The sequence below is a fragment of the Phyllopteryx taeniolatus genome, chromosome 19 (assembly GCF_024500385.1).
Source record: "Phyllopteryx taeniolatus isolate TA_2022b chromosome 19, UOR_Ptae_1.2, whole genome shotgun sequence".
NCBI lineage: Eukaryota > Metazoa > Chordata > Actinopteri > Syngnathiformes > Syngnathidae > Phyllopteryx > Phyllopteryx taeniolatus.
In genome coordinates, this window is record NC_084520.1 from 896734 (window position 1) to 921127 (window position 24394).

General features: G+C 43.4%; 1 protein-coding gene across 1 annotated transcript; it reads left to right on the forward strand.

Annotated features, from left to right (window-relative positions):
• Positions 1–96: 96 nt before the first annotated feature.
• Positions 97–23685, forward strand: LOC133469631 (V-type proton ATPase 116 kDa subunit a 1-like). Its single transcript, XM_061756927.1, has 21 exons — positions 97–703; positions 1389–1521; positions 1646–1724; positions 1847–1944; positions 2675–2803; positions 2894–2976; positions 3312–3421; positions 4468–4586; positions 5529–5741; positions 6324–6474; positions 6746–6885; positions 6975–7138; positions 8826–8916; positions 9008–9126; positions 9941–10157; positions 10430–10537; positions 11149–11256; positions 13142–13159; positions 16839–16956; positions 17686–17857; positions 22477–23685. Exons 2-21 carry the CDS (start codon positions 1405–1407, stop codon positions 22568–22570), a joined length of 2448 nt encoding a protein of 815 aa, XP_061612911.1. The 5' UTR covers positions 97–703; positions 1389–1404; the 3' UTR covers positions 22571–23685.
• The last annotated feature ends 709 nt before the right edge of the window (positions 23686–24394 follow it).

A 24394-nucleotide genomic window follows, 5' to 3' on the forward strand; every position in this document is an offset into this window, starting at 1 on the left:
TGCATACAAATGCTCAGACCCAGCACAAAAAGGAATGTAAGGCGTCACCGAACCCTTCTAGCTGCGCTTGTTCGGGCAGCCCAGCTCGATGTCAGAATTGCCAGAGCGCGTAATATAAGAAGAAATCGAAATACATTCTGCCCTGGGTTTGAATGCAGAACAAAACAAGCACACGAGGAAAATCTTTGGATCGAATGATTTTTAAAAACAAGCTTATTATGTGTGCGTAATAACTCGTCACAGTGATTGTAATTTAAGGCACAGCATTTTCAGTCACAGGCATTTGGAACTGAAAAATAGTTGTTCAGTACGTATGTACGGAGCCTTTCCCAAAAAGTTGAATGCCAAGGGGAAAGTTTATTTATGGCCATAATTCCATTCAAAAAGTTAAACTTCCATAGATTGTAGATTCAGGGCCCACAATGTAAACAATTTCAAGTATTGAAAGTATCAAACTTTCCACAACAAGCCGATCGAATTGGATATCGATGACGAGAGCTTATTTTGCCGCGAGAGAACAAGTTCATGGCGAGCATTGTTGTTTCCGGAGAAGTGTCATCGACGTGACGTGTCCACGCGCTTTTATTTTGCTTTCAGCAACGGAAGTCCGATTTGCGGTGAAGCCTCTCTCGCTTGACGCACAGTGCAGGACCGTCGCATCCCGCATCACCCGCGAGCGTTGACGAAATTGCACGTTTCAGCGGTAAGGAAATACAAATCAACATATTAGCTGATGTTTCGTGCCATGTAAACGTTCGTTATTTGTCAAAGCCGATGTATGTCTCCGTTAATATTTGACGTGAGGAATGGAAGAAAGACGATGTTAATAGATGTTTGGGGGGGGTGGGTGCCCACCCCCCATTTGAGACCTAATTGACGGAGTGGCAGGTTTCCGAGCAGAAATGTGCGGCGTGCGGCTGTCTGCGTGCCAGTTCCAGGCGGGAGATGCCGTGACACGGTTGGACGCTAGCAGCATCGTGGCGTCCTTGAGTGAAGGGCAGCGCCGCGCAGCGCGCGCAGTCGGAAGGATGCTCGCGACGGATGGCCTCGGCCCTGCTTTCAGCCTAACAAGCTAACATAGGATATGATTCCCCCCCCCCCCCGGTCTTTTGTGTGAACGACTCAGTTTCGGGGGGGCGATGAGCGCCTGTGGTATCACGGTAACAATAGAATAACAACATGGTGACGTCATAGTGAGAGGATGCAGGATCGGAATCTTGATTGGGGCCCTCCCGTGTGGCGTTTGCGCGCTTCGCTCGCTCGTGTTTCTTCGGGTACCGAATTTTTGCCGTGCGTCCCTATTGGCCAGCGAGACTTCGCAATGGCTACTTTTGAACGTCCTTGAAAGCCATCATGAAGCTCAACTGTCTGCGCGTGTGTTCCTCCAGTTGGCTGCTTATCATCATGGGGGAGCTGTTCAGGAGCGAGGAGATGACCCTGGCCCAGCTGTTTCTCCAGTCGGAGGCTGCTTACTGCTGTGTCAGTGAACTGGGAGAACTTGGCATGGTCCAATTTAGAGATGTGAGTAAGAATGCTTGTATTTGGTACAAAATACGTCTTTCCCGCTCGATGTCACATGAAGTTGTTATGGCGTCAACTCCCCGGAGTTTTGTCATTTTGACGACGACGACGTTTCTGTCGGCAGCTCAACCCAGATGTGAATGTGTTCCAACGCAAGTTCGTGAATGAAGTGAGGAGATGTGAGGAGATGGACCGAAAACTAAGTAAGTCACTGTCCGACCTCGGCCTCGAAAATGTCAGGAATGCAAATTTGGATGTTTCATCCGCTTTGCTTTGAATGGAGCTCCGAAGTGCTTCAACGTGTTTCCTCACTCTTCGGAAACAGGGTTTGTGGAGAAGGAGATCAAGAAAGCCAACATTCCGACTGTCGACACCGGAGAAAATCCTGAGGTGCCTTTTCCAAGGGATATGATCGATCTGGAGGTAAAGTCATTTGATTGAGATATTATTTCGACAAAATCGGGAACCTGAACGGCATTAGAACCTTTGCAGGTGAACTTCATTTGGGCTTCTCTAAAATGTGTCCAACAAGTTCAATGTTTAAGTACTCTTCGCACAACTTGCTCGGCGAAACGGAAGCGTTTCCGATCCATTCAATTTGCCGGGTCAATTAGAATTGTCAATTTCAGCCGTTGTCGTGCACATGCTGTTTCCATTTTGACGCGGCGAGGCCGAGACGTTCGCCGAATAATTGAGCAACAGGACTTTGCCATCGCAAAGCTTCAAACGGGACCTTCTCAGAAGGACGTGGCCGCTGAGCATGGAGTGCCACAAAGTGTCATCAGCGGAGATACGGAGAGACTGGAAGAGTCACGGAAAGTAATATAGTAAAAAATGGAGTGGTCAAATCATGGGTCAAACACCTGTTGTCAATTTTGCCGTTAAGCTTCTTGTTAGAGAGCAGGAAGGTGTGCAAACAATTCTCAAACACAGACCAGTGTATCCATAAGTTTAGAGAATGTTAGGGTCATCCTGAAAATGTAACCCTAAAAGCCGAATAGCCCTAACCTTTTGCGAGTAGGGTACGTTCTTTATATTGTCGCCGTTCATCAGTTTGTATTCCTGGAACCCCGTAGGCACGCTACAAAACGGTAGCCTTTCCTGTCAAACGGATTACCAATACCGAGGTGCGAGCGTCTGTTCTGCTTTTCAGGCTACCTTTGAGAAGTTGGAGAATGAATTGAAGGAGATCAACACCAACCAGGAAGCCCTGAAGAAGAACTTCCTGGAGCTGACCGAGCTCAAACACATTCTTCGCCGAACACAGCAGTTCTTTGACGAGGTTTTCACCCTTTTATAGCTCCCGACGTTGGCTGAATCGGCTCACTGTGACGACAAAAAAAAAAAACAATTCTTCCTAATCTTCTGATAGATGGAGGATCCCAACTTGCTGGAAGAGTCATCAGCCCTGATGGAGGGCAACGAGGGGGGCAGAGGGGCTCCGCTCAGATTGGGGTAAAGCACGAGAGGCCATTAGTCTTCATAAGTCTGTTTCGGAAATGTTTGCGAAGGCTAACGTTTCACCTTCGACGTGTCAGTGCCTATAAAACAACACAACATTGAAAAAATGATTTACAGCGTCACTGTTGTTTTGACAGAAGAGGTCAAAATATATTGCTGTTGAATAGATAGGATTCATTATGTACACATATTCAACAGTAAACAATTGAGATTTATTTCGGAAGGTTATGCCGACTGTATATTTTCCAGATCCTCATCGTGTTTCCCCCCCCCCAAGCAAAATGACTAACTTGTGTTTTTGTGTCGTCACTCGTATTCTCATTGTACAGATTTGTGGCCGGTGTGATCAGCAGAGAGAGGATTCCAACTTTTGAGAGAATGCTGTGGCGGGTGTGCCGCGGTAATGTTTTCCTACGCACAGTGCTGTGCGTATCTCGCTGTGGGTCGCTGTTGTGTCTGCTGCATTCTATCGCTTTTGCTATCGGTACTTAATGTCATTGAGCAACGCTCTGGTCCATGGAGATCCAGTGACATCGAGATCCGTGGAGACTATGTCTGACGCAGTGGCTGAGGACGCACTGGAGAGACGCAGGACTCGTTCTCGCGCTACACGCTGGAGGACCCCGCTTACTAAGGCTACAGTCACGTCACTTTATCACTCGTATAATCTACATAATTAATTAAAACTCATAACTTATCTATAATAAACTACAAATATGCCACCACGTCTTTTGTGGCTATACGTTTGAAAGAACTGCTCTCATCCAACAGCGACATAGTCCAAAAGCGGTCTTCATCATCTTCTTCCAAGGTTGCATGAATTAGTCCTGCAAAAGGAAATGACTAAAATCTTGAATAACAGGAAACCAGGGTGAAATCGCAGGACATCTGTGTCTCAGGGGTCAGTCTCGACATTGTTTGGGTTTCTTTGACCCATAAATGTGCTCCATCATCTCAGTCGTCACATCCTTTGACAATTGTTGTCACATACTCAGATCTCCTCTGCACATATTTCAACTAGCGGACATGACTTTTGGCACCCACCAAAATACTAAGATCAATCAGTCAACCATTATAGTACATCTCACACTCTACCTGACTGTGCAAATTCGAAGTCTGGTCTCCAATGGCGCGGTAACACAGTATGGGCTTCATCAGCCTGCATCCCACGCATCATCCGCATACAGACAGGCTCTAGGAGTAGTACTGGGTCCTGTATACCATCGATGACTGCGCACTCGGGATGCTATGGACCAGCAAGCAGTTACTCCTAGCGTCGTCTCTCAGGCGACTGGAGTCTAGAGATGAAGTACGCTGCTATTCTTCGCGGAGACAGTACACATACTTATCCATTATGCCGGCATCTCCCGATCTGTGCAGCATACAGAGTACTTATGCTGCATGACATCTTGACCGTCCCTTTTTCCACGCTACGTCCCTCCAGCGTATAATGTAATTAAAGTAGCAATATCACAGACACCTGACCAAGTCCCTCTGTGATTCGTTCCAGTTTCCGTGCCTCTCTCTACCCTTGTCCAGAAACTCCGCAAGAGAGAAAAGAGATGTTGGCGGGGGTCAACAGCCGTATCGACGATCTCCAAATGGTACGTTTATTGTTCAACGGCTTTTTCCCGTCACACTTTCAACTACAGCGGCAATCGCTTCAGTGCAGACTTCCACCGAGGCCAAATCAACTGAAACATTACTGCATGAGACTTTTAAAAAACAAACAAAAAAAGGGGTAGGAATCACAGAATAACTCATGACACGATATTTTAGAGCAATATTTTTCCTGTGTAGTGATTGTGAAATAATGGGTACCGTGATTTTGGACGTATTATCAGATAGGATACACCAAGAGAGGTATTGTGTATGAAAAATGGAAAACATGGAAAGGGTAACAATAGCCATACGATACATCCCACTGACAATATTTTGAAACATTCAATAAAAGAAACAAGTATCAAACAAAGCATTTACCTCTTGCGCATGGGAGAGGAATTAAGCAAAACAGGTACTCGATCAAAACGACAAACATGAAAGACTATACAACTATTGTTGTCTGATCAACATTCAATAATACTTTGAAACTCTTTGTTCCAAAGTTGTTGACTTTGAATCCGAAACGCTGCACAACAGTTGATTTATCTGCGGGCTCCTGCGTCGCTGCTCGCTCCATCCAAAGTGTAACAAAATAGATTGTCGTGTCAACGGGTCTTTTCTGTGCACTGGGTCTTATCTACAAAAGAGCTTTGTCCTGCATCAAAACGTTGTGCTGCCCAGAGATTGTCCTTATTAAGTAAGGGGGGGGGGGGGGGGGGGGAATGTACAATAGAACATTTGGCTCGGCTTTTCAAAGAAACTCATAATTTGCCGTAGCCATCGACTGAGCGCTTGCGGTTAGCAAATCGGTCTCCCGGTTAAGGGTTCTGGGTTGAAATCTCAGGGTTGTGACAAAGATATAAATCACTTTGATTGCCCCCCCCCCCAACTCACCAGTACGACATGCATGCAGTGATATTAGGACAGCGGTATTTCCCTGTCAGGTTTTGAACCAGACCGAGGACCACCGTCAGAGAGTGCTGCAGGCTGCCTCCAAGACGATGCGAGTTTGGTTCATCAAGGTTCGGAAGATGAAAGCCATCTACCACACTCTGAACCTGTGCAACATCGACGTGACCCAGAAATGTCTGATTGCTGAGGTGTGGTGTCCTGTCTCAGATCTGGACTCCATCCAGTTTGCCCTACGGAGAGGAACGGTGAGTTGTTGTTTGGTCATTTTTAAAAAAATTTTTTATCCGTCAGTTATTTGAATTCTGTAATTCTTGCTCATGTAAGTAACGCAGTCTAGCCACCGTCTACGTCGTCGTAGCATCAACGCGTCTGATTTCGTTGAACGTCGTCGTGAAGTTGCAGATATGTTGCGTCCTTTTGCAGCAACCTGTCACATGTTGCAAATGAATGATAGTCACGGGACGAAGACATTAATGGTGCGGTCAATGTATGTGAAGATTCTGGAAACAATGTCCCCCGTGAAGAAGAAAAACGGTTCTCCTTAATGTGTTAATGACTGGTTGGCTGTCATACACCCAGTTTGAGTTCTTCCTGAGTAAATCCTGAGTTAGCCCCCTGCTTCCCATTCAAAAGTGTGCAACCTGCTTCCTGTTGTTGTGTACAGTCCCTGGCTGGTTAGGAGTTGAGATACAATTTGGGGTTGCGTTAACTGAAAGCGTTCAGTGAAAAGGGCATTTGTCGGTGTCGACTGTATACATAACTGTTTCTCAGGTCAGCTTCCTACGAGCTGAGGGGAAGCTGTTCATCTTTTGGATTTCATTTGATAGGAGCGAAGCGGTTCAACTGTGCCGTCGATCCTCAACAGAATGCAGACCAAGCAGACTCCGCCCACTTTTAACAAGACCAACAAGTTCACCTCGGGCTTTCAGAACATTGTGGATGCCTATGGCATTGGAAACTACAGGGAAATCAATCCAGGTACATTGATGGGTGGCAGGAGAATTTATTTCAGTGCGACAATCAGAACGGCATGTGAAGAACACAAAACAGGCTTTTCAAACGAAGGCGATGATTCATATTTTCCACAGGGGTTCGGAGGTGAATTACACGTCGCAACTGCAAGGGACCAAGAAAAGCTTACTGCCTATGTTAAAGATAGAAAACGAGAGCTGAATGCGGTGGCATTTCCGTGCGGTTGTGATGGATGTAACCTCGTTTAACGATATTCTCTTTTCCTTCCCTGCCACAGCTCAATACACCATCATCACCTTCCCTTTCCTGTTTGCTGTCATGTTTGGCGACATGGGTCACGGCCTTCTAATGACCTGCGCCGGTCTCTATTTGGTCATCCGAGAAAGTCGCCTCCTTGCGCAGAAGAGTGACAATGAGGTACTGTCACAAATCCGGTCGGAAGACAAATGGTTCTTGTGCTTGGATATTGGGATGAGCCTGTCTATCCATCTCCTAATTCCCTGCAGATGTTCAATATGGTGTTTGCTGGTCGCTACATCATCTTGCTCATGGGGATCTTCTCCGTCTACACGGGCGTCATTTATAATGATTGCTTCTCCAAATCACTGAACATGTTTGGTTCCGGATGGAGCGTGAGGCCCATGTTCGGGGCCAAAGGAGCCAACTGGTCGTAAGTCATCTCATTCTGCGCGGACACCCATTCTGCGCAGCGTTATAAACGTCGTATGCTATGCGTTATATTAATCCACTTTTATTGTCGGTAGTCTCGTGTTTTGTTTTTCTCGTCACGCACGTGTACACTGGTGTCAACACAAAAGTCAGTGAAAAGTACCAGTTTTCACATTTCCCAATACTTTGTAACAAGCACATAACTGGAGCCAAATGCAACAAACCAAAAGCAGTAGGAGTGGTAATGACTTGGATCCACTTGTTGGATCCACACCTTTATTGAAATAATCCAAACTTCTCTAAGTCCAAGTCGAGGCTCTCCAGGATCGGTAAGGAGTTCGTCCGGAGAGTCATAAACAACAAACAAAGCAGTGAGCAGAAGGGGCAGAACGCCTCGTCAAATGGTCGGACGCCTCCATACTTGGTGGATCTGGTGCCATTTTAGTCTCCTGTTAGTTACTTTTTGGGTTTGCTTTTTCTTACATTAACTGGACAGTGTAATGTTTGCCATTCTGTCATGTAACCATGTTAAGTGCTTTGTGAGTCGTCTTTGTGAAAAATGTCAAATACTTATTTAGAGTAAATACTGTGGAACACAGGTCCAAGAAGTTCAGGCTAATTGCAGGTGAACAGAGGAGGGGAGTGTGATTGGCCGGTGAGTGAGGTGATCGTGCTGCAGACAAACAGGAACTGGCGGTGTTCAGGTTGTAGGCTATGGGATGGATTTGGGATGTGCTGCTGCATCGTTCTGCTGGAGGACTTCAATGCTCACGTGAGCAATGGGAGTGAGACCTGGAAGGGCGTGATTGGTAAGAACGCCCCCCCCGGTCCCCCATCAGAACCCGAGCGGTGTTCTGTTGTTGGACTTCTGTGCTCATCACGGATTGTCCATAACGAACACCATGTTCGAGCATAAGGGTGTCCACACGTGCACTTGGCACCAGGACACCCTAGGTCGCAGTTCGATGATCGACTTTGTGGTCGTGTCATCGGACTTGCGGCCGCATGTCTTGGACACTCGGGTGAAGAGAGGGGCGGAGCTGTCAACTGATCACCACCTGGTGGTGAGGTGAGTTGGCTCCGATGGTGGGGGAAGATGCCGGTCGGACGTGGCAGGCCCAAACGTATTGTGAGGGTCTGCTGGGAACATCTGGCGGAATCCCTTGTCAGAAGGAGTTTCAACTCCCACCTCAGACAGAACTTTGCTCAAGTTCCGGGGGAGGCGGGGGACATGGAGTCCGAGTGGACCGTGTTCCGCAATGCTCACTAACACAGATTTAGGCAGATTTGTGAACAATATTTGAGGGAAATGGGCTTTTGTGTATGTGTAGAAAAAGTTTTAGATCTTTGTGCCCTGCAATTGGCTGGCGACCAGTTCAGGGTGTACCTCGCCTCTCTCCCGAAGACAGCTGGGATAGGCGCCCGCGACCCTAGTGAGGATAAGCGGTACAGAAAAATGGATGGAATGGAATTATTCGTCCACGCACACTGTGAAGTAACAGCATTCCGATACAGGAGAGCAATAAGGCAAGCGGCCTGTTCTTCATTCCAGACAGACGTGTTCCACGTTTGACAGCAGTTGGACCAATCACTAAAATAACATGTTCATCTTACTAAATATTTGGGGATCATTGTTAGGGCTTTTGTAATGTACATTTGTTTATTCCTGTCTTGCTGATGCGATCAAGATTTGAAACACTTGAAGGGAACGCAGTGCTGCAGTTGGACCCAGCAATCCCTGGTGTGTTCAATGGGCCTTATCCTCTGGGAATTGACCCGGTAAATTGACTAACCAGTTTTCTTTTCATCGAAAGGAGGGAGTGCAGGGATACAATGTCCTTTCTATTCAACCCCGCTCTCATCTTCGTAGATATGGAACGTTGCCACCAACAAACTGACGTTCCTCAACTCATTTAAGATGAAGATGTCGGTCATCCTCGGTGTCATCCACATGATATTTGGAGTATCTCTCAGTCTTTTTAACCATCTGTAAGTAGCCACTGCTTTATCACCTTCGCCAATCTTCCCTTTGTTTGTTCGTGAGCAGGATTTGAGAACAATTACAACACATTTTCCCGAACCTTCGTGGTTGGTGGCACATGTGCTCAGCAGGTATCCATTACATTTAGGCGAAATGACTTTTTTTTTTTTCCCCCCCCCCGTCATTTTAGTCATAATGGAATTATTCCCGAGTCAGAGAATGTAGTGGTTTTGTCCTGTATTTCTGATCCTAGTGTTTTACTTGGCTCTCATTTGACCAGAAAGTAGCCTTAAAAACAGACGTTACATTGTTTTTTTATTTATTTTTTTCATTTTTGTTAGGAGTGTTACTTTTCCCTTGGCATACTGTTTTGAGTTTTTCTAGTTTAATGGCATGGTATGGTCGCATTTTATTGTCAACCTTCAATATATGTGGAACATATACAGAGTGCCAAAATGACTTTTTTCAAGAGGCCACTGACATCGAACATAAAAACACAAAACATTCCTTCATTTTTATTAAAGCATTACATATCTATTTTTTGATTCTTTTGTGTTGCGTGTAGCATTTGTGTGCACAAAGCTCGTACTTGGCCATGAACAGCCTCATTATTGTCAGAGCGCAAGCTGCATTTGCTGCAATTTGGATAGAAAAAACCCCCCCCAAAACTCAAAACACAGGACTGTGTCATTTCTCTTCGTTTTATTAAACAGCGGTTGACATTCAGGGTTTCCCTTGTAGCACAGACTTTTGAATCTAAACTATAGTATGACCATAGTCAGTTTAAAAAAAACCTATGTCTTTACTCAATAACCATTGAAGGTACTTCAAGAAGCCTCTGAACATCTTCCTGGGCTTCATCCCCGAGATTGTCTTCATGTCCAGCCTGTTTGGTTACCTGGTCCTGCTGGTCTTCTACAAGTGGACAGCTTATGATGCATTCACCTCAAAAGATGCTCCCAGCCTGCTCATCCACTTTATCAACATGTGCCTCTTCAATTACAGTGACCCCACTACCAAATCCCTCTACGCAGGACAGGTGCTCTTCTGTCATCTTGTTATTCTCCCTGCTTCCTTACCCTGTCCACACGCATACACACACTCCCTCACACAAATCCCAACAGATAACCCGGGATGAAGCAAATACAGTAATTGTCCAAAATAACCACAGTAGAGCCAATTTTCTCCCAGAATCTGAGAAGTAAATTACTCCTTTTTAAACCTCTAGTCTACATCGTGATGACATTTGCATTGTGCGAACACCTTTAAACGTCATCAACAGCTTGTTAACATCTCTGTCTGAATCTATAGATGGGGATCCAGGTTTTGTTGGTGCTCATTGCCCTTGCATGTGTACCCTGTATGCTGGTTGTGAAAACTATGGTGCTTCGCCGTCAGCACCTGTGGAAAAAGCACCTGGTATGTCAATTTCACGCTGCCTACAACCTCGAAGCACCCTTCAAACTATTCTTCTTTCTTTGCAATATAACCTTCTTCTTCTTCTATTCTGTCTTTCAGTGTATGTTTTATTGTGTAATGCGCTTGCTTGTTTTGCCTTGAAATGACATGCTTAAAGCTTGCCTTGGAAACGCTCTGAAAATCTAGACTTAGCAATCTGAGGGCACCCTAACAACAAAATATGTCAATTCTCCATATTATATCCACTGGATGCGTTGAACCTCCAAGAAATAGTTTCACCATGAGTAAATGCAATATCATTCAAAATAGTGGCATTTTACAGCAGATACATTTTTAGTAATTGAATGACTTTTAAAAATCAGTGTTATGCGTCACACAAATAATATTCATAGTTCAGATGGAAAAGCAAACACTTCAATATCGGTTTAGGGTGCCACGTTTACTTGACCAGCTATGTACAGCGTGCCAACTAAGGCTTGCTTTAAGGCCGACAAAGCTCTTGTGACTTTTGTATCTAGTCACAGAAGAGGCAAGAAACCCCTGCAGAGAATCTAGAGCAATCTTTAGAGCGAACAGGCGTGTCCTCATCATGCACCGGACTCACCCAACAGGGCACGCAGAAGTTTGGAGGGGTGCGGGTGGGCAACGGGCCCACGGAGGATGAGGCTGGGATCATGGACCACGACCAGCTCTCCCAGCACTCAGATGAGGGAGATGAGGTGAGTGCATGAAATCACTTATTTGGCCCGCTGTTGCTGCAGTCTCTCAAAGATCTCAAAGATTTAAGATATTTTTTTTTATTGAGGACATGAGTGTGCTCGTTTGACTTTGTAGTTAAGAAAGCAGTGAATTCGATTGAGGTGCAGGCAGACAGATACGTAAGCTCCGCAGACGTGTGTGGTGAATCAGACGCCTTTCATTCCTTAATATGTGAACGGCGTGCATCAAACCCTCTGAATCGTTGTAGAATTCAATCCATCCATCCATCCATCCATCCAATGTCTTTACCGCCTATCCTCACTAGGGTCGCGGGCTGCCGTAGCTTATCCCAGCTATCTTCGGGCGGGAGGCGGGGGACAGCATGAACTGGTCTTGCAGCCTCACAGACTCAAGCAAATCAGTTTTCTTTTTCCGCCTTGTCAAAGACTATCAATGTGCCACTCGCATGCGCTATTTAAAGGGAATGAGAGGAGCCACTTTGACTGGACAGGATTCAAGTCAGCTGTTATGATGCCCCACACCAGCGCAGACGTCCCACATTTAAATGCGTTGGGACACGGCAGCCCATAAAATGACCTCCTTGTAGAGTTATGCCAAGCACAGGGCCGGATTTACGGCAGTGACCAAAATAGAATCCAAAGTTTCAAACTCTTCTTCGCCATTCCAGTTGGCTGGATTGTTTGGACACGGCTAAAAGCAAGCCCGAGTACACACTCGGGCTTCTTGGCACGAGTCGGCCCTCCCCGACTAATACAGGCTGGGGCAGAAAGGACAGATGTTTTTGAAAAACTCCCAAAATAATAAATGTTAGCGAATGTATTCGTATTGAAACAGCATTTGACGATAACAACGATCATGTGGCGTTTGAAGGCGTTGATAGAAGTTGCCCTCCACTCTCTCCAACATGGCTCTGTTGATTTGCTCTATGATTTTCGGTCTCGTTTGATCTGTGATACTGTGAGCTCCGAGCATCACACTGAGATGATTCCAGTCAATTGAATGGAATTGAAATGTCAACTGACATGCAACATACGGTATATACAATATGACATTCTGATAGTGTTTTCTCCTGGTAGGAGGTTGGAGATGGTCCAACGAGGGCTTTCAAATAGAAAGGGAGGCCTGTGACGGACTCGAGCAGATAAGAGTCGGATTTTCCATCTCAGAAACATAAACACTGAGGTGTTTTTCATGAGAACCAGGGAATGGAATTTCTGAAAATACCACCCAGTTGACTCAGAGGTTTGGTGCCCCCCCCCCCCCCCCCACGTCCGACGCATAGTACATCTGAGTGTTTGTGTTGTGATAACACATGGCATAACTGTCATTTAACAAGATGACATTCATCACCGTTTTTCCAAGCCAGCAATATTCCATGTAGACATGCTTATCGGCGGGGAAGGAGCGATTAAGGACTTCAAAAAATATTGTCTTAAATCCCTACTTACCAGTCACTCCAAAATATTAGACGAGCAAACCCTCCAAATGTTACACAAACACTCAATTTCCCAAATGCATTTTATGAGCGCTGCTCGCTGATCTGTAAACGGTGCGCACGTTCCACTCCAAACGTCTGCTCCCAAATTCAATGTGTTCATTACATTTCTGAATTCATGTGATTCCCTCGCTACTTGTCTTTATAATAACATTTGGTGAGGTGGAAGGAGGGCACCGATTGGTGGGACACATTAGAGTTAGTTCAATATTTAAACTTTCAACTGGAACAAAACGACATTTTTAAGATGCAACTCAGATAACATTCTAGTTTCATGGTTGTTACCTCCATTTCGTAGCTAGAGTTTTAGAATTTTTTTTTTTTTATTATGGAAGCTAATGCAAGCAGCACACATGACACTAATCTTTGACCTTTGCTTTATTTTCAAGCATGCAGAGGAAGAACCGGTAAGAGACTCTGAGCGCCATTGCAGCATGCTCGACTGCTGTCATGCAGATCTGTACTTTTGTCCTGGTTTTTTTTTTCCCTCCATTTTTTTTTTTTTAAATTTCAATTGTAATTTTGTCATATTGTAAAAATCTTTAATATCTGACTGATGATAAAAAAAAAAAAAAAAGAATGTTTGAATGTTTAACTCCACAGAATAGGTTATATTTTCATTGCCAGTGCATCCACTTTGTCGGTCACCTAGATTACACAAACACCATTTAACCGGTTTCAAGAAACTTTGTAAAGGGGTACGTTTTTGTGGCGATCCGGACAAAGGATGATTCAATTAGTAAACAACACATTTTTTAATCCTAGTTGAGCTGTTTTGTTTGTCATCCATACTTTAATCTGTCTACAACTCCATTAAAAGGCATTATTAGATGTAACGCTACTGTATATTAGAACTATGAAAGGCACTGCTAAGAGGTAGCATAAAAAAAAAAAAAAAAAAAGCCTTGCGGGACACCATATTTCACCTGATAACTCGCCAATAAAAGATGAAATTATACTTACTATAGAATCTCTGTCATAAAAAAAAAAAGATTCAACTCCGTAAAAGACCTGCCCTAACTCGTCTAACTATAATGTGCATTCAGTCCAACGAAATAGTAGCACTCACTGTGCCAAAGACTGCACTCAGGTCCAGCAGGACTAACACAGAAAGCCTCTGTGCAGCCATATTGGACCAGAAGTTATTTCCAACCTTGACCAGATCGAGTCAAGTCTCCGGACTATGATTGGACCCTAGTGAGGATGACTGATATATAGAAATTGGATGATGTATATTGATTGATGTGTTCAAACCACGACCATAGTTAAGATTCCTTTGCAGTTCCCATAGTCGGCTATAGCTGACCAGCTGTAAATATTCTACATCGCTGTTGTCTTGTATCTCGGAGACAATGAACCATAATGGATTTTGCCATTACATCATACAGAACTGGCTGGTTTTGTTTTCTCAAGCCACTTACTTTGGAGACCCTTTGAATGGGAACAATGAAGCTGCTTCCATGAACTCAATTCCATGAGTCCAAGAACAAAAGACACGCATGGAAAACGGAAACCCGGCCAGCACCGAGCCAAATTCAGCAACAGCGCCGTAGAGCCATAGCCCTAACCCGCTTTACACAGGAAAGGCTTGTCTTGTTCCAGGGGGGGGGAGTGAATGAAGGAACAATACACAAACACGTCCAGCTCTATGATCCTGCGGGACAAACACAATCGAACACGACTTGCTACAAAATTGCCATTTGTTTTGTCTCAGTTGAAATGTTTGTACATTAACCATCACAATTTACGGTACATTTTGAACTTGAAGTTACCATGAAGTTAAACGGAAATCAAACACACCCGTAAAAACATTGATGCAGTATCTTGGAATGATTGGGGCATTCCCACCCCCAAAGTTGACCTCGTGGCTATCCTTTTCAAAATCAACCCTCCTCAGGGTTTTTAACACATTTTTGTTAGTTGCCTTGAATGTAACATCTTGTATTTGGGTCATTTTCATATCATTTGGTCAACAACAGTCAACGTCTTTTCATAATTTAGCAAATTTCTTCACTGCCTTGGTTTTATATGGGTAAATGTCTCCCATGCTGAAACAGCCACGCTTTAAGTCCGACTTTCAAAAAGTTAGTGATGATAAACAACTTTAGGCATTCGTAGTAAAGGCAATCCATATTGACAGAGCAAATGGCCCATTGAAATATACTTGCTTTTATCACGGTGGACACAAAAGTACATAAGGCTGAAGGCTTAAAACAACTTCATAAAAATCATATGAGTTGCACTTCAAACTCTGCGGGTACAAGTGCATCAATGATCCTAACAGCTCGTGAAACCCATTACACTCTTTTCTTTATACGATCATAATAACAGTAACAACACTGTAGTAGTTGAGACACTTTCACAAATTCATACATATTCATTCATATATCAGAAATGATACCATTTATTTTGGTGTCTACTATTGTGTGAATGGAAAATAGCTGCCTCCTCCTTCAGCTCAGTTCCCGCTCGTGTATTGCGACAACATCATGAGGTTTCATTCATGGTAAAGACAGCATGAGAGACAAAGACGGACCATTTGTAAAATAAATGGAAAAAGGAGACATTTTGGCATTCAAAGTTTGGAAAATATATTGCATTAGAATATTTTTTTTCTTAGAGACAATGACAACCTTTAGATGGATAACAACAATAATAATAATAATTCAAATACCGTAAAATTTCTCGTGTACGACGCGCACCCATGTATAATACGCACCCCCAAAGTTGACCTCAAAATTCTGGAAAACCCTGCTAACTATGTATAATGCATTTTTAGAATGGAAGATTTTGCTTCTGCCCACATGATCAAAACATGACGTATTTGTATTTTGTTAGTTTTTTTTTTTTTTCAATTATTCTGAGGTTAAGCACTTTATTTGAACGCGTAATCCTTTTTTTTTTTTCCATTTACTTGCTCTTATTTTGAAATTCACAGCCCTACTTTTATTTAGTAAATTAGAAAACACACAGTTGCGCTCATGTTTGATTACCCAGGCAGAATTTGTAAGATGGGTACAATTCTTGAAAGACAACACGAAGGACCAGACACATTTCATTTTATTTGAATGGGATTCAAATTAAACGGTCAAGCATTTCAGAAAAGCATTATCATTAAACAAAACATCAACATAACGAAATGAATGATGGTTGTTGTTCAGTCAGTCATATTTACAAAAACAATATTTCACAAATGATGTAAACTTATGAGCACAACTGTACATATATGCAGTCATACGTACCCCTGTCATATTGGAATGAGAGTGTAGGCTACACTTTTTTTTTTTTTTTTTTTATATAACCAGTAGGTGGCGGTGGCATTTTGGAATGAAAGTGTACAGCTTTTTCATAACCACTAGATGGCGGCAAACATTTATACATTGTGAAAGTTTTTTTTCCTTTTGCCCCTATACCAATGTATAATGCGCACTATTGACTTTTGACAATTTTGGGGGGGAGTGGGGAAAATGCGCATGATACACGACAAATTATGGTACTCACATCTGTCAAATGAATTGATTTTTCAAATGGAGATTCAGTGGGCCACGTCTTTACCGTTATTGATGAAATGATATGAAAATGACCCATTTGGACTTTGAAAAAAATAATGGAAGCACATTTACAGGCAGCTGCTGCCATTACTCCACTAAACTGCTGTTTAGTGGAATCGATCGAAAGCCATAGTGTGTCAATGAAAAGTACCTACTGCTTAAAATACACACAGAAAGATACAGAGTGGTCTTATGCGTCTTCGTGCAATGGTTCAATTCATTGCGCTTCCTCATGAATCCCCAGAAAACAGATCACTAAAGAGCATGTCTACAGGTGGACTGTTTGCACTCTTAACCAATTTAAGGTGCGTACCATGGCATGGCATCGTGTGTGCACGGAAAAAACTACCGCATGATGTTTGCCTGGTTGAACAAGGTGTAAAAAGACTGCTGTTGCACAGTAAACAAACCAAGACTTTTGGATTTTTGTTGTGTTCCCGCTAAAAGTAAAAAAAACGTCAATGATATTCTAAAAAAAAAAAAGAATCATGCGATTGCACGCGAGTGATGTTTTTCTTTTTTCCCTCTCCGACAGTTTGACTTTGGTGACGTGGCTGTCCATCAGGCCATCCACACCATAGAATACTGTCTGGGATGCATCTCCAACACGGCCTCTTATCTCCGACTGTGGGCCCTCAGCTTGGCTCATGCGCGTGAGTAGAAACACACAAACCTTCTCCACTGGCGCCTTGAGATACAAGTTCTTCGAGATACGTTGTTCGAACGACGTTTTGAGTTGAAAATGCTACTAGTGCTGCATGGTGGCAGTGAACGTTTGTCTGCAAGACTATTAGACTGCAAAGACCAATATTATAGAGTTTTACTATTTTCGTTATTAAAAACAGATTTTAAATTTTTTTTGCGGCAAGGCTGGAACAGACGAATGGCATTTCGATTCATTTCGATGGGGAAAGATAATTGGAGATATGAGTGTTTTGAGTTATGAGTGTGGTCACAGACCAAAAAGTATCTCAGGGCACCACTGTCTTCTATTAGTTCAACAAAAACTTTGGACCGAAAAATGAAATTGAAAACTAGCAAATTGAATTGTAAAACCTTTTCTAAGAATATTTGCTGGATTTTCAAGCGTCTGTGGAATATTTTTCTTTTGTGTGTGCATCCACCCGAAATGGATTGCTTTGTACACCGAGGATCAGCGTGGCTCTGAGGACCCGGATTCAAATCCGGCCTCGCCTGTGTGGAGTTTGCATGTTCTCATTTCGCGATAAACGAGGAAGTAGAACCAGAACTCCGTCGTAAAGCAAGGATCGACGGTTTAGTAGATGCATTTTGAAGAATGGAGTGCACTTCAGTCGTACTTTGCTCAAACTATGACAACTAATGATGTTTGTTTCCATTCATCTGTATCTGTATGCATTTAGAGCTGTCAGAGGTGCTCTGGTCCATGGTAATGCACCTGGGTTTGTCCTCCCGGAGCGGCGGAGGTTTCTTTGGCCTCACAATCATCTTTGCGGCGTTCGCTACCCTCACAGTTGCCATTCTGCTCATTATGGAGGGGCTGTCTGCCTTTTTGCATGCCCTGCGTCTTCACTGGTGAGAAGCAAACTCGACCGCATTGGTTCGGTACATTTCAGAGTACGAGGGCTCACGTAAGCCCGCGCAATGCATCCTACTTTGACAAAAAACATACACAGCGAGCTGTCACTTTTCACCTCTTGAACCAAGTATCTCTGCCAAAGTTGTCGTTCTTTAGCTTGACAAGCACATGACGAATGAACGGAACATGAAACATTCCTGACCCAAAGTGGTTTACCCAACTGTGAGCTCACGGGACTGAAAATAACTGAAAGCCCCCGTCAACATCCATCACCTCCTTGCACCGTCTCTACCATACTGATACAACCTGCACGTGTAAAGTACGTGAACATACCTCAAGCGAGCCTTACCCGAACGCCCTCTCCTGTCCTGATCACCGGTGACCACCAACACACGTTTTTTTTCCCCATTTTGTCCTTCTAATACAGTCGGCGCCACGGTAACGAGTGTATCCGGTCGCATTTGAGTTGACAAGATCAAGCCCGATGATCGTAAAAAAACGGGACGCGGTGGTATCGGAATACAAGATTTTATTGCAGTAGTCTGACAAAGTGCAATCGTGAAAGAGCAAATTTGTCTTGTAGTCTGATCGGGGCATTACGTGTTGTCTGTCTCAGACGTGTTGTCTGTTCCACACCGCCGACATGTTTTTATTTTATTTAATTTTTTTTAAATAACTTAATCGGCCATCAGATATTTACAGGACTACGCCAAAAGACACGCGACGTAGAGTAAATGTCTTTTACGGAGCCGATCAGGCGAATTGTGACATTAAAGCCGATCAGCATGAAATGCTAATTATCGGCTGATACCGATAAGGCCGATAAAATCGGTGTAAAGTCTTGTATTAAGTACAAGATGTTGAACGAAAAATAAAAACTGCAGTTGACAACATTTTTAGAGCTGTAAAGAAAGACCGTAAAAATCACTCTTAGGGACTCGGCAGAGACAAGCCTCCGAAATTCTGGGGGAAAGGTTTATGGACTTTTGACCCAAAGATGAACCCTTTCCAAAGAGATTGAAAGTCTAAAGCTTCAAGAAACTAAATATTTGCTAATTATCCCAAGCATACAAGCACATCCGTAAAACTCAGAGGAGCTTGCATGTCTTCTTCCGGGACAGGCTCACTAACCTTCATTGAAGATGTAACACATGATGACACCAGTAAAATAATGTCAGGTTGACAGAAACATTTGTCTTTCCATTTAAAGAAAGATGCAACCAAACAGATTGGGAGAGACTTCACAATGTAGCAAGAGCGAAAACACACTCCCAAAAAAATGAACTCAGGGGAAAAGAAGCGGACGGTTTTAGACAGGCCAAGTCAATCTCCAGACTTAAACGCTATAGAGCATGCATTTTAGAGCCAATTGAAAGGAGTGATCCCAGAAACAAACAACAACACAGCTGAAAGAGGCTACTGTAAAAACATCAGAAAATAAGCCAGATAGTGTCTCACGTTAGCAGCTAGCATTAGCCATTGACCTATACGAGCAGGACCTCATTGTCTCTTCAGCCTCTACATACATCTGCAGCTTGTTTCTTCAAACTTGACAGATACTGTACATCTGTAATCCTCTCCGTCAGTCCATACTTTGCACTCCTCGGAGGGGAATGCCGCAGAATGTTACTTGGTTAATAAAGCAGAAGCGTGTCAGCTCAACAGGCATGCGCCAAGTTTCAAAAGAGTCCTGGAGTATTTCTCGCGGATATGAGTGAATGGAAATAGTTGTGCTCAGAATTAACAGCAGTCAACATTGACCCTCGGCTTTGGTGCCCGCTCTTCACACGCACATGCTGATGAGTTGTCTACACGTATACGCACAAAAGACCATGGGGCCAGAGTGGTGTGTGTGTGTGTGTGTGTGTGTGTGTGTGTGTACGGAAGAAGAGTTTTTCCATCTCCACAGATGTGTGGGGAGGCAGATGAGAGGAGCTCTCATTTCTTTCCACATTTTAAGTGTTGCCCTCTCACGGCTCTGGTAGACCAAATATTTGCCACGGGTTGGAGACATTCCTGGGCAGCTCCCCTCACTCACTCAGGCCAGAAACTGGATGGAACTGATGCCCCACTCTTCATGTTTTTCCTTCCAATTGAAGACATCAGATGTAATAATAATATTCACTTCGATTTATATAGCGCTGCGATTGGCTGGCAACCAGCCCACGGTGTACCCCGCCTCTCGCTCAAAGTCAGCTGGGATAGGCGCCAGTCACTCTGAACAGATTGCGCGCACTGTCGGTAGGCGTGTTGCGTGTGACATACTAAGATAGCAATATTTTCCTTAGATCCCAAATAGCAGGCGTTAAATTGTGTGTTGACTCACTCGTGCTGTCGGCAACGTGTAAAGTGGTGGAGACCGCCGTATTTAAAAGGAGGCTCTTTTCCATTTGTGGTAGTTCTGATGGTTTTCATTATCGAACATTTGGGAAGAGCGCCGCAAGGGACAAAATATAATTGGAAGTGATGGAATTTGAAGTGTTAGTGGAAGACGAAGATAAGATTACCGAAAAGTCTGATCATTTTGGAGAAGTCAGCAACCGCAGAAAAGTCATGTTTTGTTGGGTTTAACTCGTCTGAACTGTATGGCAATTGGACGGTTCTGTCCATCTTGCACAATATTCTATTTAAAACCTCTGACGCCACGCCCAAAAACGGCTCTGGGAGAGGCCGTCACCGGTTTCCACAGTGTGCTCAACCGAGATGCACTGAAATGCAGAGTGGACAGGAGCTTTGTCATCGTTGATATGGCATGACTCCTTCTTGTGACTGCGAGTCAGATCTAAATCAGGGCCGTCAAACTCACTCACACACTGTGGCAAAACTGAAAGCACACTTTAGGTTGCAGATCGAACAGAATAGACACTTCATAAAAAAAAATAAATGTGAATTGAAACAGACAGAATGCAATATTAAAATAACTGTAAATGTTGCTCCACATCAAAATATGAGCTAAAATTATACCAATTCAAAGTATGAACATGCTGCCGAAACAAACAAAACAAACCCCCCGCAAAAAAACAACTACAAACAGCCAAACTAATTACTGACCTTTTCCCAATTCTTGTTTCAATTTTCTTCCAGTTGTTTCCCCTGTTTGACAGTCCAAAATCTCTTGGTATGCTGGAGCATTAAAAGGTTTCTTTCACTTTAATCACTTGTAATCTTGTTCAACCTACATTGAATTGCGTACACTACAAAGACAAGATATTTCGTGTTCAAACTGATCAACTTGATTTGATTTGAGCAAATAATCATGAACTTAGAATTTGATGGCTGCAACACGTTCCAAAAAAGCTGGGACAGGTGGCAAAAAAGACTGAGAATGCTCAGCAAACACCTGTTTGGAACATCCCACAGGTGAACAGGCTCAAGGTGGTTGCCATGATTGGGTAGAAAAGGTCCATAATATCATCAAACGGTTGAGAGAATCTGGAGAAATCACTGCATGTAAGCGGCAAGGCCGAGAACCAACATTGAATGCCCGTGACCTTCGATCCCTCAGGCGGCACTGCATCAAAAACCGACATCAATGTGTAAAGGATATCGCCACGTGGGCTCAGGAACACTTCAGAAAACCAATGTCAGTAAATACAGTTCGGCGCTACATCCGGAAGTGCAACTTGAAACTCTACTAGGCAACGCGAAAGCCATTTATCAACAACACCCAGAAACGCCGCCGGCTTCTCTGGCCCCGAACTCATCTAAGATGGAGTGATGCAAAGCGGAAAAGTGTTCTGTCCACATCTCAAAGTGTTTTTGGAAATTGTGCACGTCGTGTCCTCCGGGCCAAAGAGTAAAAGAACCATCCGGACTGTTATGGACGCAAAGTTCCAAAGCCAGCATCTGTGATGGCATGGGGCTGTGTTAGTGCCAATGGCATGGGTAACTTACACATCTGTGAAGGCACCATTAATGCCGAAAGGTACATACAGGTTTTGGAGAAACATATGCTGCCATCCAAGCGACGTCTTTTTCATGGACGCCCCTGCTTATTTCAGCAAGACAATGCCAAACCACATGATTTGATTATTTGCTAAAAACAAAGTTTATCAGTTTGAACATGAAATATCTCGTCTTTGTAGTGTATTCAATTAAATATAGGTCGAACATGATTTGCATATCATTGCATTCTGTTTTGACTTTAACACAACATCCCAACTTCATTGAAATTGGGGTTATATAATGACTTACCTTCCTCATCTTGTTTACAGTTTGTCTTTTGTCTTCTTCTCTCACTCCCCTCTGGAAATATTGTTCTGTTCGACTGATCGACTGCGATTGTCAACAAATATCCATTATAATACTAAGAAACCACAGCGGCAGCTTAAAAACTCCACTGTGACACAGTAAAACTGTTCTGGCGTAAAAGGGATACAGATCCTCCATTCTGCTTGACCTAACAGCTGAACCGGACAAAAAAAAAAAAAAAAAAAGGCGAGGCAGGGGAGCAAATACTTTGGCAACTAGCTGACTAAATACTTTCTTGCCCCACTGTGCGTGCGTGTGTGTGTATATATATATATATATATATATATATATATATGAAACATATACATATTGAGACATTTTCCACACTGAGCACATGCTTTTTCTGCTCAATTTCTTCTTTCAGGGTGGAGTTCCAGAACAAGTTTTATTCCGGCCAGGGCTTCAAGTTTGTCCCCTTTTCATTCGAGAGCATCCTGGATGGAAGAGTTGACGAATGACCATTCGGAGTCCTGAGTCGTCGCTCTTTTTCCTTTTTCGGCGTGTGAGTGCGCATGAACCCTCGTGCAAACCTCTGTGTCCCTCTAGTGGCAATCCTCATCCCCCAAAATTGCTGGTGTGTGGTATTAGTATACATGTTGTAAAAACGTTTCCAATGGGACAGCGGTACTCATACTGGAACCCATCGTGCTGGTATAATGTCCCCCCCCCCCTCGCCCCCCTTATCTAGCAGAATCCCTTTTATTTATGGATTTATTAGTCATGGCTTCAGTGATGCTTGCAGTGCAATTTCCTGTTGTGAGTCTCGATTGTCCATGTTTTGGATTCGGAAAGGTACTAGTGCAACATGTCTGGGCGCAGACTGTGGAAAAACCCGGTCAGGTCCACTTACTTCACGGAAATAACAGAGACCGACATGCACCTGTGGAACACCCGGTCGTCCCTTGCGCTGTAAATTCCGAGTGCCGTTGGAATGAAAATGAGCGGCACAAGGAAACACAGTTGGAATGGGAAGGCGCGACATAACATTGACTGCGCGGGTCACCGGGGAAAAATGACCAGTCGACAAGTCCTAATAGGGAGAAAGGCAGGTCAGCAGGTCAGGCTACTTGAATTGCAATATTGATGGAAAGCCATATGTCATCAGTATTTGAAGATTATTTTCCTACAAAAATGATAATAGCTACTGTATGTAATGTGATTCTGAGACCGCAAAAAAAGTTGCAGTATCTTTGGCAAGATTGAGGACTACCTGGTGTCTCCTGCATGTCTTGTGTGTAAATTGTGGACGACAGTTTGTCGTTAGACGATCATCTGTGCGGTGTGAAATTAAATGTACCAAAATGAGAAGAAGACTTTGCTCCTGCGAAAGCCCTGCACGCCCGGTCATGATGTTCATTCCATGGGAAAGGAGACGGGGAGCAATGAACACGATTTGATTGTATTGCCGTCGTTTCGTAGCGTGAACAATTCCGTTCAACTGCAGTCGCCTCCTCGATGACCTGGGTGTCACACAGGCTCTCGAAATCAAAAATATAACTCACGCTGGTAAATCATTGGTGATGTGGAAGCTTAATATGTGTGTGTGATCAATAATAAAGAGTTGAGGTTTCGAGTCAGATGGTCTTTCTTGTCTTCCGCAGGCTTCGGACCTCGATTTATGTTCGTCTGAATAATTCTTCATTCGTGGCCATACATACACATGCTCGTGTATCTAAAATCTATTGTTCATATGCTGGATTAGTGGATTATTTGTCAGGGCCCTCTCTAAATATGTCTCATTAGAGACAAACAGCCATATTGAAAAACAAAAACAAATATATTATTTAAGAAAACGATAAGCGTGCAATAATTGCACTTTCAACATTCTCAGATTTTTTTTTTTTTTTTTTTTGCTATTGTTATTTCATTATTACTATATTATTTTATTGCCGAACTGAAATGAGGTAATGTCATTTTTTGGAACGGTGTGAGTGTGAGCACAGAAAGTATTAAAGTACACGCAAAAAAAAAAAGAAAAAAGATATTCTGGCTCAACGTTAAAAAAAATAATAACAAGGCAACAGTTGGCATGCACTTTTAAAAGTTTTTTTGTTTTTTTTTCAACTTAGCCATTGTGTCACTAATTCAACTGTCACTTGAATTATCAAGTTTGGCAATTACTTCAGTATTCTGTAAACATGATTTTATTTGTACCCGACAAGCTTTTTTAAGTTGACCCAACTTAATTTTTATTCTGTGGAATGAATCAATTGAAGTCATCTAATTTATTTTTACCTTCATTCGACACAGAAATGTGATTACTATTTGCTACATTCTTGTTT

Bases quoted from the DNA above. Each gene is read 5' to 3' on its own strand.
- LOC133469631 (XM_061756927.1), top strand. From the start codon at position 1,405: ATGGGGGAGCTGTTCAGGAGCGAGGAGATGACCCTGGCCCAGCTGTTT. The intron at 2,804-2,893 runs GTTTTCACCCTT...ATCTTCTGATAG, and splicing joins CACAGCAGTTCTTTGACGAG to ATGGAGGATCCCAACTTGCT. The intron at 6,475-6,745 runs GTACATTGATGG...TCCCTGCCACAG, and splicing joins CTACAGGGAAATCAATCCAG to CTCAATACACCATCATCACC.